The 18318-nt window shown below is 36.6% G+C and overlaps 1 protein-coding gene across 2 annotated transcripts in view; it reads left to right on the forward strand.

Moving 5' to 3' along the window:
- sema4gb (sema domain, immunoglobulin domain (Ig), transmembrane domain (TM) and short cytoplasmic domain, (semaphorin) 4Gb) overlaps window positions 1-18318 on the forward strand; it is a 184111-nt gene that overhangs the window by 114255 nt on the left and 51538 nt on the right. For both annotated transcript variants that reach the window (XR_007934072.1, XM_051922450.1), the window contains exons 7-8: window positions 536-649; window positions 1687-1841. Coding sequence is in view for 1 of the 2 variants with exons in the window: in XM_051922450.1 (XP_051778410.1) it covers window positions 536-649; window positions 1687-1841 (269 nt within the window). In the remaining variant the exon portion in view is untranslated. The remainder of the gene's footprint in view (window positions 1-535; window positions 650-1686; window positions 1842-18318) is intronic.

Consider the following 18318-nt stretch of genomic DNA (forward strand, 5'->3'; position numbering starts at 1 on the left):
TTAAACGTAGCTTAACACTTAAAACATGTTATAGTTACTTCTCAGATTTGAATATACTAAATACATATTTTTAAAATTAACATTCCCAAACATTTTGTCCATTTGTTTAGCATAGCTCAGCCGAAACTAAGAACCAAAGAGATTAAAATACAAGTCATTGAGAGAATGCAGCAATTTCGAATGTAAAGAATGTAATATTTGTAACAGATACTTTAAAATATGCCCTTTGTAATCCTTAAAAAATAGACAAGAATATTATTTCAAAGGATAATGTCACATAATACTGTCATTTTTAAGTTATTATTAAGCAGTCAAAAAAAGTCATTTGGTACACTTTACAAGTGTATCCTGACAATAGTCAGAACTATGATCTATGTATTTATTAATATGGATGTCCATGCAGCATTGTACCTACATTTCTTTCTCTGTTTTTGATAATCGCTAATTTTTATTAATTATAACATTCTTTAATTAAATTAACCAATGATTTGGTCTGTAGTACCTTATATAAAGTGTTTTTTTATTTCTTTGCCAGATGGGGAAATGTATACTGCAACACAATATGATTTTCATAATGTTCCTGATATTAGAAGAAATTTTCCTTCTCCTGTGCTGAAGACTGAGACGATTCCAACACGCTGGTTGTATGGTTAGCATTTTACAATTATGCTCTTTGTAAATAACTTTAGTTTCACTTCAGTGTCATGACTTACATAGTACTTAATAAAAAGGTGTAATACTTTGTATTATGGTGGTTATTCAGTTAACCATATTTTACCTCTGTTTTTTCTACTGGTGTAGCCTTTGAGATGTATTTTAATTATGTGTCTGTTGGAGATTTCTTATTATAGAATAAAAATGTAAAAATTCTGTTAAGATATGGTAGTCAGTGTGAAGTAGTGAGTAAGATTTTTAAACTTCAAACCCTGAGTTTGTGGATTCATATCCCACTACTCCCACTACTCACTTGCCTAAGCTCCAATTAAGAAATGTAAACCATCGCATCTGAAGTGTTTTAAGTCGCCTTGGAAAAAGGTTTCACACAAATATTAATAATAATATCACTGTATTTCTGAATTCTTTGATTGTTATTTACATTTGTGCATTCTATTATTTCTTTCATGTAAATGAATATACGAACTTCATAAAGTTGGCTTACCCTGCTTGTCAATTTCCATTTAACAACTCATTTCCTTGCCTCGCTTAGTCCATTACAGAGTTATTGTGGAGATGGAACATACCATGGACAGGATATCAATCCATCTCAGAGCATAGTCACAACATACTTTCACTCAGTTATACTAAGCTAATTTAGAGTCACTAATTAGACTTAACACAATTAACACATATTGGAAATATGAGAGAAAAAACAATTACCCAAAGAATAGCCACTCCTCACTTGGAATTGATATGATGTGTTTATACCAATGTCTTTCAAGAGTGATACTAATTTTTGCTCATGCCATGTACCCAGAATATATATGCAGTGATCTGGCAAGTATGCTTGGGATATAAACAATCTAATTGGGAGTTTACAAGCTGCTGTCCTGAAAGTCACCAGCACAAATGCATTTTTGTTTTAATCTGATATTAGCTGAAGAGCATTTTAGCATAAAATATGTTATGATTCAGTCAATCCTAAGACTGCCATACTTTTCTTAAACATTTTTCTTTATATTTTTTCAGAGGCAGATTTTGTGGGCTCTGCCTTGGTAAGAGAAAGTATCAACAGCTCTATTGGAGATGATGATAAAATTTACTTTTTTTTCACGGAGAAGAGTAATGAAGAAAATTCTTTCTTCAAACAACTTAAAGTGGCACGTGTAGCACGTATTTGTAAGGTAACATTTTACTTTTTTAACTTATAAGTGACTATTTTTTATAAAAATATTAAATTAAGATACTTACATACAAGTAAAAAATATAACCAATCATATGGTTAAAAACATTTCATATAAATAAAACTGAGAGAGTTTTTCTAATTTAGCAAATTAGCAAACCACTTATTTCCATTTACAAAATAATTATTATAAAATTGGGTTCAGTAAAAAAATCACAGTAGCTGATGAATTCCAGGTTTCTTACATGGCATATTTCTTTATAGAAGGTGTTATATATGTAGTTTATGCACTAGCAAATATGTCTGCCACTGAGAAATTATTTGGCAGCGTTTAGACTGTAACAGATTGGTAGCCGGCTGTTTAGATTTTCTAGGGAAAACATGCTAAAAGATACTTCTGTGTAACATATGCCTCATTAGACATTCTCTCTAAATAAAAGATATTATGCTCTAAAACCTACTAAACATTAATAATCAGATAAAAAAAAATTATCCACATAATATATTTACAAATATTTGATATCTCTAACCCTTCAATACCTTTCCTCATTATCCTTGGGCCTCATGTATATACAGTGCATATCACCTAGCTCTTATATACCTTAATTCATTGGACATATCTCTTATAACATCCACTATTGCATTTTGTGACTCTAGAATAAGCATCCGGCTCCACACAGTCAGATAGTTGCAGAGTGATTTCCAAAGCAGAGGTGTGTGTGTGCAGCCAGCGTCTGAAGATGTGCTGGGCACAGCAGCACCATCACTGCATGGGGGTCAGCGTTTGTAATACTGTCTGAAACAGAATAAACAGATGGTGGCTGCGACTCACCTTTTCACGTCGACTTTGATATCTGACTTCTTCTTTTTTATTTCAGGAATTGTGCGACTTTCTGAACTTGTACTTTCTTGCTTATACCACTGCTTAAGCCAACCAATAGTACATTTTTCTTGCCTCCACTTTGCATTTGCTGAAATGATTTTACCATTGTCTTTTAACAAAACACAGATAAACACAGTGATAGTTATATTGATTTACATATTAAAATGTGCAAAATTCTGGGAGGAGTCAGGGTTGAGCTGTAGGTGTGTGCACATGCGTTAAATTTCACATTCATTTGGATTTATACAGGGGAAGTGCCTGGAACTTAGTGTATAGCACAGTTTTATGTATCTGGATTTTTTGTTTGTACACACATTTCAGTTTTTGTCCATACACCATGTTTTAGTGTGGCCCCTATACATGAGGCCCCTTGTGTGTCTGAACTTCTCTTGACCAGTACTCTGTCTGTTAAGTGTGTTCCTATAAACTCTGCTTCTCAGACTGTGTCATTTTGAGGCACCTTGCTTGCCATCTGTTCACGTTTATAGTTTTCATCATTAAAAGCAACTCTCAACATGCCTCCTACACCTTTACCCACTATGTCTCAAACTCGCTCATCCTCTTTCAGTCACATCCCCAAAGCCAAACTGACCAGTCAGATAGCTGTGTGGGACCACACACACACACACACACACACACGCACACACACACACGCACACACACACACACACACACACACACACAAACCTTAGCATTTTATTATATAGTAGATTACATTTCTATGTAATAAAATATGCATGCAAATTGCAAACAAAATCAGGTTTGACACTGCTTGTCTGATTCGGAAGAAGTTGGGACAATATGTAAAGTTCATTGATTAGTAAATAATAGTAAATAATCTTTGACTTGAAAAAATATAACAGCCCTTTATTTGATATTACAACTAATGAATATCATTGTTTTTTCAAAAAATTATTTTTTGATTTTGATACTTGCAACATATTCCAAAAAATGTTCTAACAGTAAAGAATTTACCACTTTGTGACATTCCCTGGGCAGCACGGTGGTGCAGTGGTAGCGCTGCTGCCTCGCAGTTAGGAGACCCGGGTTCGCTTCCTGGGTCCTCCCTGCGTGGAGTCTGCATGTTCTCCCCGTGTCTGTGTGGGTTTCCTCCGGGTACTCCGGTTTCCTCCCACAGTCCAAAGACATGCAGGAGTGGCGTTTCTAAATTGGCCCTAGTGTGTGCTTGGTGTGTGGGTGTGTGTGTGTGTGTCCTACGGTGGGTTGGCGCCCTGCCTGGGATTGGTTGGCTGGGATTGGCTCCAGCAGACCCCCGTGACCCTGTGTTCAGATTCAGCGGGTTGGAAAATGGATGGATGGATGACATTCCCTTTCCTTCTTACAACATTTAATTAAAATTTAGGTACTGATAACACCAAGTGTTTTAGTGTATTTTTGTGCCACTCTTCTTGAAAACAAGTCTTAATATGTGAAACAATATAGTCTTTGTTTTTAGATTTTGCATTTCAAAATGTGCAACGCATTCTTGGTTAAGGAGAGGTCAGGACTGCCGACTGGCCAGACGAGTACCTGTACCCTCTTCCTTTGCAGTAATGCATGCAGAATGTGGTTTTGCATTCTCTTACTGAAGTATGCATGGGCATCCATTGAAGAGATGTCATCTTGAAGGCAGCGTATGTTGCTCCAAAATTTGTTTGGACTTTTCAGCATTAACGGTGACTTCACAGTAGATAGATAGATAGATAGATAGATAGATAGATAGATAGATAGATAGATAGATAGATAGATAGATAGATAGATAGATAGATAGATAGATAGATAGATAGATAGATAGATAGATAGATAGATAGATAGATAGATAGATACTTTATTAATCCCAATGGGAAATTCACAATAGTAGTTCAAGTTACCCTTGTTCAGGGCACTGAGACAACCTCATACCATAATAGCCTGGGTGGTCCTTTTCTTCTTTGGTCTGGTGGATACAATGTGCATTTCTTCTTGAAAAATTGATTCATCTGACAACAGTGCACATTTTCACAGTGTGATGATCTATCTCAGAAAAGCTGATGGCAGTTCTGGACACTGTTTACACTGTTTCCTTTTTGCAAGACACAGTTGTAACCAGCATTTGTCGATATAACTATGTATTGTGTTACTTGATAAAGGTTTGCCCAAGTAATTCTGAACCGACTTATTGATGAATGACCGTTCTTGATGCAGTGTTTGTCTGCGGGGTTGGTTATCACGGCAGTCAGTTTAGGGCTGTACCCTTGCCCTTTTCACAGACACCTTGTATCTTTTAATATTAGTATGCACTGTTGACGGTGAAATACCCAAATCCCCTCCAATCTGTCTTTAGTAAACTTTGTTTTTAAACTTTTGAATGATTTTCTCATGCATTTGTGATAAATTGGCTATCCTCAGCCCAGGCCTTTCCTGGATGCAGCTTTTATACCAAAGCACGATTACAATCACCTGTTGAACATTATTATTTTCTTTATTAACTCATTATTGGCCATGAATCACCCCAACTTTTTTGGAATGGCAAGAATGGATATGTGTTTGCTGAAAAACAACGATGACAAGACAAAACATGTAATATTTTGTCTTTATATTGTTTGTGATTGATTTCAAGTCAAAGTGAATTTTGAAATCACTCCATTCCATTTTTCTGCTATTTGCATAATGTTTCAACTTTCTCTGAGTTGGATTTGTATAACAGAAAAAGGAATCACATTTACTAATTTTATGTAGAGACTCAGAAATGTACAGTAGATGTTACTGCAATAAAGACATCATTTTGTTATTCTCTTGCCTAATATTTACGTATTTTCATGGTTTCCATCTTTTGATAGAGGTTGGATTCCATCAGTAAACCTTCAACTTTAAAATGTTAAAATGTTACTATTGATGACTATTTCAAGAAGTACAATTTTTAACATGTGACAGTTGAACAGCAATTTGTCACAGGAATTACTGTTTCTGCTTTATTGCTCAAAGAATCTTGTTTTAAAGTGAAATTTACATTTTCAGTAAAGCAAGCATATATAAACCACCAAGCAGTATATTTAAAAGCACAATCCTGAAAACCTTAAAATCTTAACTTAATAAAAATTTGAAAATATTAGCTTATAGCTTCTTTATAAAATAGTTTTTGTAGCTACTTTTGTGGAGGATTTCCAAAATAGTTCGAAATGAGACTACTAGAAAGGCCCAAGCAATTAATGTGACTCTTGTACAAAAAATTCCACATGAAAAGTGTCTTGATTTTAAAAGTTTTAGTGAAATTCGAAGCAGATCAATGTGACAGGTTCACAGGAGGATACAAATACAGACTTTACTGATTACATAATGAGTAAATATAAAGACATATACTTTTTTAAACAGGCAGGAGAACAAAGTGAATTGACACGGATTCATATAAAAGGAGCCCAGCAATGTCTATCTATTCATCAATTCTTGAACTATGGCCAGTTGATAATAGTGGAGAGAAAAAAAATTTAAAAAGAAACACCAATCACCTATGGGAGGGGGAACATGAACACTGTGATATAATTTACAGTGAAAATTACAGAAGTCATTAGGATCCAGTACACTCAAAAAGAGATGTATACATTATCAGTAATGGGATAAGCTCTGGTTCCCTTTGGTGTTCAAATACATAAATATTATCAGAAAATAGATGGATCTCATAGGTCTTTAAGAAATTGACAACAAGTTACATTATATTGCATTGGAAGTATGAACTATAGCCAATATTTTTGTTAGGCCTTTTCATGGACTCAAAGAGTATAGAAGATTAGAACTCATTAATGCCCAAGTGATAGTAAAGTACTGTACTGTAGCAATAGTCAAAAGCAAATAACTTATGAAGGTACAATACATATTTATAATATAATTTTATTTTTCATGTTTCATGGTTATTGAATATTTCAGACAAGCATAATAATAAGCTGTCATAATTCTAAAAACTGTAATTACCCATTTTTTTTTGTTTTTATATTCTCATGTTATAAACACAAGACTAGACACTGTGTCTGGAATATTTTAATGATTTAAAGATGTATGAATAGTCACTATACATAAAAGGTTATACATATATGCAAAAAAGCAAAAAAAAAAAATTAGAAGTATTAAAGACATTTTTCCCCAGCTTTATCAGTGGCATTGTGAATAGCTACAGCATTTATACTAACATATAATCACATTGCTTAATTGCCTTGAGAGAGTATAAAGGGACACTATAAACCAGTAGCACTTCTGAGCAGGGAGCTAATTTGGAGGGAGGGAGTCTAGTCCATGGAATTATGAGAAAAGGTTATGTTTTATTCAACATTGTAGTAATCATCCAGGAAGTTGTAGTACCTGAAGGAGAGGGTAGTAAGCTGTTTAAATAAGCTTGCAGGGGGCTGGTAGGTATTATGCAAATAGATGAAAAATAAAAGGTAAAATAAGTGATTAAATCTGTGCATGTGTGAGGTGATATGCTGTGTGAGATGTATCAGATGCTTCATTTTGTGCATTTATTACAAATGTACAAGAGTCTCTAATGAGATTTAAATAATTCAGTTATTTCAATCAATACATTAATTTATTTTGAACTGAAACATACCCATAAAAGCATAACCACAGTGTAAAAAGTTGTTTAATATTGTTAACCACACAATCTATTTCAAACCTATTAGCATTATGGTATAAATTGTGATATGTATTTAGTAAAAAAAAGTGTCTTATTTTACTGGATTTTTGGTATGTATTCCAAAATTTCATCTTTATATGTGAAATTTATCAGCTCAATATCTTCATCAGCATGTCAGCAGTTATGCAGAGTATTAAAATTAAATGAATTTATTTTGCAAGTCAAATACTGAAGTGATAATTATGCCAACAAGAAAGTGATATTCTGTTATTTCATGAAATAATATTTCCTCCAAGTGACTATTTGTACATAAATTTAATTTTCCTATTTTTACATCCTTGACATTTCTCCTGGAAACAATCCAGTTGGCTGATTTTATAGGCCTCTTACTTTAGGCACACAGAATATTATACACGGAGTTACTATTATAATCCACATTCCTTATTTTTCAAAATATAGCCATTAGTGTACAGTGTGCTGTCAGGTATCTCTAAGCATTTCAGCTGCCAATACAGTGTTACATATATTGAATTATACAATTATTCATATTATAACCAGTAATATTGAACTAATATATAGTTTTCAGTTTTACTTATATAATACATATAATATATCTGAATCACAACTAAATATTCTAGAATAAGATGTTTGTGTAAAAGTAAAGAGATTTTATATTGTGAAAGAAACAGCTGGAAACACAATGAAGGTTTGGGGCAGCCGCCCATATAGTTTCCCTGGCTGCAAAAGGCTTTAAAGTACCGTACAGTGTGTACAGGTTAGAGTCCAAAACAGAACTGTTTAAGTATGGAGGATGAGGGGTTTTTATAGGTGGTTCACAGGAAGTAACATCCTCGGGGCCAGGACAGGAAGTGTTTGGTCTGCGGAGAGAAAAGAGAGAGGTTTAGTGCACACCGCCACCCCCTGGCCTGGCGTGGAATTGCCGTTTCCTGGTCTCTTTGGTTGACTCCCAAGCGCATGTGTGTGACAATATATTCAAAACTTTGCAGTAAAGTACTGTTGACTTCAGCTGTTGTTTCAGCTAGGACTACAGATGCATACATGGTAGTTACGATGATGTGGTAAGTTTGTGTATAGTAAGGAAGTTTTTTTCTCTTTGATATTCTGGTCCATCCTCTTTTTGTTATATATTGCCATCCACTTTTTACATTTTGGTAGAACATCAGAGTCTTCAAAGAAAGTAGAAATTATATATTCAAAGTCATTTTTCTGTGGTTAGTGTGGTGATTCTTAAAAGACTGGAAACTGGAAAATGTATTTAAAAAAATGAAGTGATCAATGTATCTTTGATAATTCTATGACATTTATTTTATCTCATATTACCAGTTAATTAATATTAGCACTTGTACAAAACACGATTAAAAGCAACTGTGTTGTAAGGTTGTGTTAGCAGACAGTAGGCATTGATTAAGTCAGGAAGAATCCTGTTCCACTTACATACTGGTATTTATGAGAAAACAACAAAACATCTGCTTGACTGAAAGCAATGCTTATCTTATCATTTACTGTTACTTTCTAAAAGCTTTTGAAGTATGGCCCTTTGAGGGTTTCCAAACTAAATGAGGCAGGGCTTCATAAAACAGCACCTTGGGATCTTCATGTTTCAGATGAACAATTTTTTGTAAATTTTAGGTGAGTAGGAATTAGCAAACTGTTTTGTGCTGACTAGTCTATTTTACCAAATGTACTATGCTTTAATATAGTAGGTGGACACTAACTATGTGTTCGGTGTGTATAAAAGTGTTATTAGTTCTCCTGGTCTATGAATTTGGCTAAATCCATTAATTATATAAATGATTCTTAGAAATGTTTTCAATAAATCTAGTTTTTGTCATGCTTTGTTTAAAAGAGTACATTCACCCATTTGCTGAAATTGCTTAATTTAATTTTAGTGATGCCAGTTCTCTATGAAGACAACTTGCACACACTACATGGAGAGTACCACAAATAGTAATAAAGCAATATTGCACTACCTTTTTCATAGCATTGCATTGTTTCCCCTGGAGCTCCTGTTTCCTCCCACAGTCATGTAAGAGACATGTAAGTTTGGTTAACTGGTGATGCTAAATTGGCCCTAGTGTGTGTTTATATGGGTGGAAGTGTGTGTTCATCCTGTGGTGGACTGGCACCCTGTTCAGGGACTGTTCCTGCCTTGAGCCAGCTACTTGCTGGAATAGACTTCATCTTTCCCAAAATCCTGCATAAGGATGAGTGTGTTTGAAAGTATATGTATTTATAAGGCAACTGACTCTTTAAATTTAAGTTATGCTTGAGGAAAAAAAGGTAATGCATATTGCATGAATCTTTATTCAAGCTTCTTTGAGTGTAAAAGGAAAGCAGATGGTAATCACTACCTTGTTGCTGTGATATAGGTTACATTTGTGAATTGTAGCAGCTGGTTAGATAGAGTTAAGTCATGTTTTTGTGTGTAGCCTTACTAGACATTTTCTGTGAAAGGGAGTGCATGAATGAACAATTTCCTCAATATGACCTTGTTGAAATAACTGGCAGAAAACTTTGATATACAGTAATCCCTCGCTACTTCGCGGTTCACTTTTCACAGATTCACAACTTCGCGGGTTTTTAAATACAAGTGATTGCCCGCCTATCGCGGAAGTTATGTTCCAGACCCATCAGCAACAGGAGAAAATCCGCGATATAGAAAGACCATATAAATAAACATTTTTATAGTTTAAGCCTTAAAATACCCATCCCACATGCTTTAAACACATGTAAACTTATAAAACACACTTTGTTAACACATATGATATGTGGATGTCGGGCTAAGGATATGAGTAACATCTCACTATTATAAAACATTTTAACTTCACGCAAGACAAGACAGTGAGACAGGCAAATTGGTGATGTACAGGCTTTTAAATTATTGACAGGCAGAGCGACAAGCAACACAAAGCCAGCACAAAGTCCACTTCTCCTTAGCGTTCATTCAGCTCCCCACCCCCTTGACAATGCGAACTGCGCCTCCGGGGAGGGGGGTTTGAGCGAACTTGAGTTCAGCTCTCACACACACACTCCTCCTCCTTCCGAACGCGCAGAGCGACAAGCAGGCATTTTGGCAGAAGCAGCACAAAGTCCATTTCTGCTCAGCGTGAGTTCAGCTGCCCCCCTTCACAAAGCGAGTGCAGACACATTGACGTCTGATCACTGCGTGCAGTGTGCAGTGTTGGTCTGCGGTGTTTAAGAATGTAGAAAGTGTTTAAGAGCATAGGAAGTGTTTATAAGAGTGTGGGAAAGGTTAACAAGAGAGTGAGAAAGGTTTATAAGAGTGTGGGAAGGGTTTATAAAGCCTTGAAATATGTATAAATAATAAAATAAATATAGGTCGCTACTTCGCGGATTTTCACCTATCGCGGGGGGCTCTGGAACGTAACCCCCGCGATAGGTGAGGGATTACTGTAATGCAACTTTAAATATTAACAAACATGTGTAAAGTTCAAGCTGGAAATGAGCATGCTTGTGTTATCAAAGACAGCTAACTGTAAGCTGTAGCATTATAAGAATTGTCCATGATAAGAGCAGATGTTCACATTTGTTTAGTAAAGCTATCACCTTTATACAAACCTGCTTACAAATCCCAGTTACAGTTGTTTCTCTATTGAACCACTGGGTAGGTTAATTACTGTAACTGCTCAGTGTTACACAGTCAGTGTTGGAGTTTTAATCTTGTTGTTTACAGATTACTTGCTTAGATGTGACTACACCACCTTTACAGTGAAAACAGATTTGTTACTGGCTGTGCTGCAGCTCAAGTTAAACACCCCCAGTTCTCTTTATTTGTACACGCTTTCTCCTTGTGTTTTTATTTTAAAAATTAACAAATTGAAATATGTAATATATACTACTTAAGTAAAATTAATTGGTTATTCTACATATACTTCTCTGTTAAATGTTATTCATAATTATTAGCCATCTATAAAAATTAGAATTTTGGAACTCTCCATTTTAGATTACATTATTCCAATAATTTTTAAAAAATATTTCTTCTTTTTTCACTGACCTCATTGTAATCTAGACTATTCCAGTGCTCTAAATCCACAACAGAGTACAAGAGAATGCCCACATGAAGTTATTTCTTCACAAACATAGTATATATGCATTTATTGCTTGAAAGTGTGTCCCAAAGTTAAGCATTTTCTTTCTTTCTTTCTTTCTTTTTTTTTACATTTTATTGAATTTATTAAAATCAAACAACATTCCATACAAGTAAGTCAAATTTTACAAACTTAGGTTCAAATCAAGTCAATCCCCACCCATGAGAAAGAGAGCTAGGCCAACCTAGTGAAATTTTAATAGTAGAAAAGATAAGTAAGTAAATAAATAGAATAAAAACGGGAAGAGAATCTGCTTCCTCAATTTAAATGCTTATTCTAAAATATTATTAATTAGATCCTGCCAGGTTTTAAAGAAGTTTTACGCAGATCCTCTATGTGAGTATATAATTTTTTCCAATTTCAAGTAGTATATAACATCGGTTATCCAATGACTGAAAAGAGGTGAGTTAGCATTCTTCTAGTTGAGCAAGATAAGTCTACGTGCCAATAGTGAAGTAAAAGCAATTGCAGTTTTTTTGTCCTTCTCCACTTTAAGCCCATCTGGAGGTACACCAAACACAGCTGTTAGTGGATTAGGAGAGATTGTGACACCCAGGCTGTCTGAAAGGCATTTAAAGATTTTGGTCCAAAATGATGTTAATTTGGTGCATGTCCAAAACATATGACCCAATGAGGCTGGAACTTGATTGTAACATTCACGGGTTGTATCTTGCCCGGAAACATTTTGGACAATTTTAAACGAGACAGATGTGCTCAATAGATGATTTTAAGCTGTATAATTGTATGCTTTGTGCATATGGAGCTAGAGTGAATTCTGTGCATTACTGCCTTTCATTCCTTTTCCGAAATGTTGAGTGAGACATCCTTTTCGCAATGTACTCTAGGATCTTTGAAAGGGAGGGACTTTAAAATGTTTTTATATGTTAGAGAAATGCTGTCTGAGTCCTCAAGACTGATCAATATTTTTTCCTGAGTATAAGTAGGTGGGAGGTGAGGAAAGTTGGTCAGGTTTTGTTTAACAAAGTTTCTAATGTAGAGGTAGTGAACGAAATGTGTTGCTGGAACGTTAAATTTGGAGTGTAGTTGTTCATAGGATGCGACAATTGGTTTATTAGTATATTGGCGATAACTTGTATTTACTGGGGTACAAAGCAAGAAATATAAAGAAGTGCTGCAGGATTTTATTTCTGTTGCGGACCAGGTCTGTGTTTGTTCATCCATTTGTTTCACTGTCCAGGTTTTTACAGCTTGTATAATGGCTGCCCAGTAATAAAACTGAAAGTTAGGTAGAGCCATGCCATCTTCTGCCTTAGGCTTTTGTAGGGTCGCCCTTTGAATGCATGGATGTTTTAAATTCCAAATAAATGAGGTTATGATTGAATCTAACTTCTTAAAAAAATGATTTGTTGATGTATATTGGAATGCTTTGAAATAGAAAAAGAAGCTTAGGAAGGATATTCATCTTGACAACGTTAATTCTTCCAGCTAAAGTGAGATGAAGGGTGAACCATCTATGCAAGTCTTGCTTAGGTTTTTCCAAGCAGACAGCAAAATTTTGTTGATAAAGAGCTTTATGTTTACTTGTGATATTTATCCCTAGGTTATTTAAACTGATCTGCGATGACAAAAAGGAAGGTGTCCAATCTAATATTGTGATATTGAGAGTTCACTGGAACGTTTATATGGTTATTTTTATATTGTCATGCTTGGGTCACAGATTTGCGCAGAAACACAGGAGGTTGTAGAGAGACAGGAACGTTATTCAAACACTGCAAACAAACATTTGTCTCTTTTTCAAAAGTTTAAACTGTGCTCCATGACAAGACAGAGATGACAGTTCCGTCTCACAATTAAAAGAATGCAAACATATTTTCCTCTTCAAAGGAGTGCCCGTCAGGAGCAGAGTCTGTCAGAAAGACAGAGGAAAGCAAACAAATCAATAGGGCTGTTTGCTTTTAAGTATGCGAAGCACCGCGGCACAAAGCTGTTGAAGGCGGCAGCTCACACCCCCTCCGTCAGGAGCAGGAAGAGAGAGAGAGAGAGAGAGACAGAGTTTGTTTTTCAATCAAAAATCAATACGTGCCCTTCGAGCTTTTAAGTATGCGAAGCATGGTGCAGCATGTCGTTTCAGGAAGCAGCTGCACAAAAGATAGCAACGTGAAGATAATCTTTCAGCATTTTTAGACGAGCGTCCTTATCGTCTAGGTGTGCGAACAGCTCCCCTGCTCAATCCCCCTACGTCAGGATCAGAGAAAGTCAGTGCAAGAGAGACAGAAAAGTAAGCTGGGTAGCTTCTCAGCCATCTGCCAATAGCGTCCCTTGTATGAAATCAACTGGGCAAACTAACTGAGGAAGCATGTACCAGAAATTAAAAGACCCATTGTCCGCAGAAATCCGCGAACCAGCAAAAAATCCGCGATATATATTTAAATATGCTTACATATAAAATCCGCGATGGAGTGAAGCCGCGAAAGGTGAAGCGCGATATAGCGAGGGATTACTGTAGTGACATTTTCTGTTCAAGTCCTTCTCTGATAATCCCCTTTATCTCATAAGCATTTCAACACTGAACTGCCAGTGGCTCTATGGCAATTTCAAAAAGCAGTGGTGACAAGGGGCATCCTTGTCTAGTACCACGTTTTATTTTGAAGTAGTCTGAAATAATATTGTTAATACAAACTGAAGCTTCTGGACTGGTCTACAGCAGTTTAATCCATGTACATACTGTATGTTTGGGCCAAATCCAAATTTTTCCAATGTGGTGAAAAAGTAGTTCGATTCAACCTTATTAAATGCTTTTTCTGCATCCAACGATAATAAAATCTCCGGGGTGTTAGACTTTGTGGGTGAATATATTACATTAAACAGGCGACGAAGATTGGAAGCTAAGTGTCTGCCTTTAATAAATCCAGTTTGGTCTTGTGATATTATTGAAGGAAGAACTTTCTCAATCCTACTGGCAAGGACTTTGGAGAGTTTCTTAACATTGTTATTCAGAAGTGAGATTGGTCTGTATGATGCACATTGTAATAAGTCCTTATTTTAGTTAGGAAACACAGTAATTAATGCTTGGCGAAAAGCTTGGGGTAGAATTTTATTGTCTCTAGCTTCTGTAAATGTTGCTAATAAAAGGGGAGCAACTTAATTGAGAATTTTTTATAAAATTCAGTAGGGTAGCCATCAGGGCCTGCTGCTTTCCCATTCTGAAGTGAGTTCATAGCATCTATTAATTCTGATAGTGCCAGAGGTTTGTCCAATTCTACTGCACTGTAGTTGTGGTATCAGTAATGCATCCAAAAACGTGTTAGGTTGTGTCTTGTCTTCTTTAATCAGAGTAGAATATAAGGCCTTATAGAAGTCACTGAATGTGTGCATTGTATTTTTGTGGTCAATGATTTTGTCTTGGTAATCACTAGGATTGCATTTTGAACTTCCTGCTTGTGCATATGTTGAGCTAAGATCTTGTTAGCTTTCTCTCTGTGTTCATAGTAATGATGTCGTGATTTAAAAATGAGTTGTTCTGTTTCTTTTGTTGTCAAGAGGTTGAGTTTTGAATGCGAAGCCTGTCTTTTCCTATGAAGTGCCTCATTCGGACAACTGGCATGTTCATGATCTATTCTGGTAATTTCACTGATTAGCTCTGATACCTTCTTGGTTTCCGATTTATTTTTGTGGGACAGATATGAAATAATCTGACCTCTTAAGAAAGCCTCCAGAGTTTTCCAGAGGATTCCTGTAGAGATCTCTGAGGATGTATTTGTCTCTAAAAAAATTAATTTACTTGGATAATAACTCCACACAGTTCTCATCTGCTAATAATAGTGAGTTAAGGCACCATCTGTTAGATGAATATATGCGGCTTAGTGATTTAAGCTCCATTATCAAAGGGTTGTGGACATGAAATTGTTATCTATGAAGAAATAATCAATTCTTGAGTAACAGTGATGCACAGGTGAGTAGAAGGAATATACAGTAATCCCTCCTCCATCGCGGGGGTTGCGTTCCAGAACCACCCGCGAAATAAGAAAATCCGTGAAGTAGAAACCATATGTTTATATGGTTATTTTTATATTGTCATGCTTGGGTCACAGATTTGCGCAGAAACACAGGAGGTTGTAGAGAGACAGGAACGTTATTCAAACACTGCAAACAAACATTTGTCTCTTTTTCAAAAGTTTAAACTGTGCTCCATGACAAGACAGAGATGACAGTTCCGTCTCACAATTAAAAGAATGTAAACATATTTTCCTCTTCAAAGGAGTGTGCATCAGGAGCAGAGTCTGTCAGAAAGACAGAGGAAAGCAAACAAATCAATAGGGCTGTTTGCTTTTAAGTATGCGAAGCACCGCGGCACAAAGCTGTTGAAGGCGGCAGCTCACACCCCCTCCGTCAGGAGCAGGGAGAGAGAGAGAGACAGAGTTTGTTTTTCAATCAAAAATCAATACGTGCCCTTCGAGCTTTTAAGTATGCAAACCACCGTGCAGCATGTCTTTTCAGGAAGCAGCTGCACAAAAGATAGCAACGTGAAGATAATCTTTCAGCATTTTTAGACGAGCGTCCTTATCATCTAGGTGTGCGAACAGCCCCCCTGCTCAATCCCCCTACGTCAGGATCAGAGAAAGTCAGCGCAAGAGAGACAGAAAAGTAAGCCGGGTAGCTTCTCAGCCATCTGCCAATAGCATCCCTTGTATGAAATCAACTGGGCAAATCAACTGAGGAAGCATGTACCAGAAATTAAAAGACCCATTGTCCGCAGAAATCCGCGAATCGGCAAAAAATCCGTGATATATATTTAAATATGCTTACATATAAAATCCGCGATGGAGTGAAGCCGCGAAAGGCGAAGCGCGATATAGCGAGGGATTACTGTACTCTTGAATTTGGGTTTAGGAATCTCCAGGAGTCTGATAAGTTATGATCAGTTACAAACTGTGTGATTGTTTTTGCAGTGTTAGATGTCATCACCCCTGCGGCAGGAGACTTATCAAGGTCTGGATTTAAAACACAATTAAAGTCACCAGCCATTATAATTTTATGAATGTTCACATTGGGAATGGATGCAAATACATTTTGGATGAAATCCCTGTCATCCATATTGGCTGCATAGATATTATCAAAATTACTTTACAGTTTGTGAAGCCACCAGAGCGCGTACAGCCACCCTAACCTGGACACACACAGGCAGGACACAGGTTCAAACTCAACATCTGGTTTATTTACAGTTTGAAAGTGTGCACAAATCACCAATACTGCAACACACCAATACACAGTCCCTTCTTGCTGCCAGTCCATCCGCCTCCACTCCTCCTCAGGCTTTGTCATCTTCCTCCTGACTATGGCCATTTAATGGAGTGAGGCAGCTCCTCTTATTCAAGACCCAGGAGTGTTCCAGGTGGCTCATCAGTATTACCTGGAATCACTCCCAGGTGTGCCGGAGGTCATCTGTAGGGCTCTGCAGCTCCCCCTGGTGGCTCCCACGGAACCCAACAGGGCTTCACCAAACTCCAGCTCCCGACATGCTCTGCGGGAATCTGTGGTGCCACAGCCTCCCAGGAGTGCTGCCCTCTAGTGTCCCAGGAAAAATATTGCTTTACCAATGCCCTCTCCCCTGGTCCTTCCATTCTATTGGCCTCCCAGCCAGGTAGTGGCCGTGGCCACCCATCACAAGTTAAATAAATTACCCATGACAATCACATATCACCCTTCAGGATCAGATACCACATCTGATACTACAAATGAGATTGTTCTATGTATAAGAATTCCCACACCTCTAGTTTTCTTTGTAAAACTGAAATGGAATATTTGGACAGTCCAGTCTCTGTGCAGCCAGACCTGACCCTTGCTTACTAAGTGGGTGTCCTGTAAAAATACTACTTTACTGTTTAGACCTGTTAGGTGGGAGAATACTTTCTTTCTCTTTAATTCGTGATTGAGACCTTTAACATTCCAGCTCACGTTTGACATTCTGTAGTCTTAATTTAAGATAGTAGTACATTATTACGTAAGACAGCTTTGACCTTAATTTCCAATTTTTCCAGGAGTTATGGCCATGAAGCCTATTGTTACATTGGCTCTTACAATTATAAGGATTTATAAGAATTATCTTTCCTTCTCTCTTTCTTTCCCCCACAGTCTCCCTGTCCCCCCATTTTGCCTCCACAAGTGAGGCTAAACCACACTTCACAAAGTCCCAGTCCTCTGACATACCTAGAGACAGAGCACGTCCAAAACAAAACAAGCCCCCCAACAGTGGTGAGGATTAAAATAAAGATATCTATTGACCGTAAAGTCCAAATACTATAAACATAAAATGTAATTTTAAACAGTTTGAGAAAGTAAACCCAGTGAATGATGTTAAATAGTAGACTTGGATAAGCAGGTAATGTTTGATGGTAAGTCCTAATACAATGAACCAAGGGTATGATGTTAAACAGTCCACTATGAAGAAAAAGAAAAAAAATTCCACATACATACATACATACACTCATATAATTGTAATTAAATCATAAAAAATGGCAGATAAGGAAATAGAATGTGTAATTACGGAATGAGTTTCATTGCGAATGGATCCTACAGCAGGTAAGGTCTTCTTTGCCATCCCAGGACATGATGCAACTCATGATCGTCTTTCAAAAAGGGTTGGGAACAGTTTTCTTAGCTCTTTTTCTGTTTCCTCCGTTGAGGTAAAAATGTAGAACTTGCCTTGAATGTCCAGTTTCAGTTTGATCTCGGCTTTCCATAAGCGCTGTTTAATTCTGCAAAATGCGGCACGTTTAGCAGCTGTTAAGGGTGAGAAATCAGGGAAAATACGAATGTGGTTATTTTCAAATATAATCTTGTTTCTGTCTGAGAAGTAACATTGTATGTAGTTTAAACTGTAGTTTTTCAAAGCGGACGATGA

Source organism: Erpetoichthys calabaricus, chromosome 2, assembly GCF_900747795.2.
Source record: "Erpetoichthys calabaricus chromosome 2, fErpCal1.3, whole genome shotgun sequence".
NCBI lineage: Eukaryota > Metazoa > Chordata > Cladistia > Polypteriformes > Polypteridae > Erpetoichthys > Erpetoichthys calabaricus.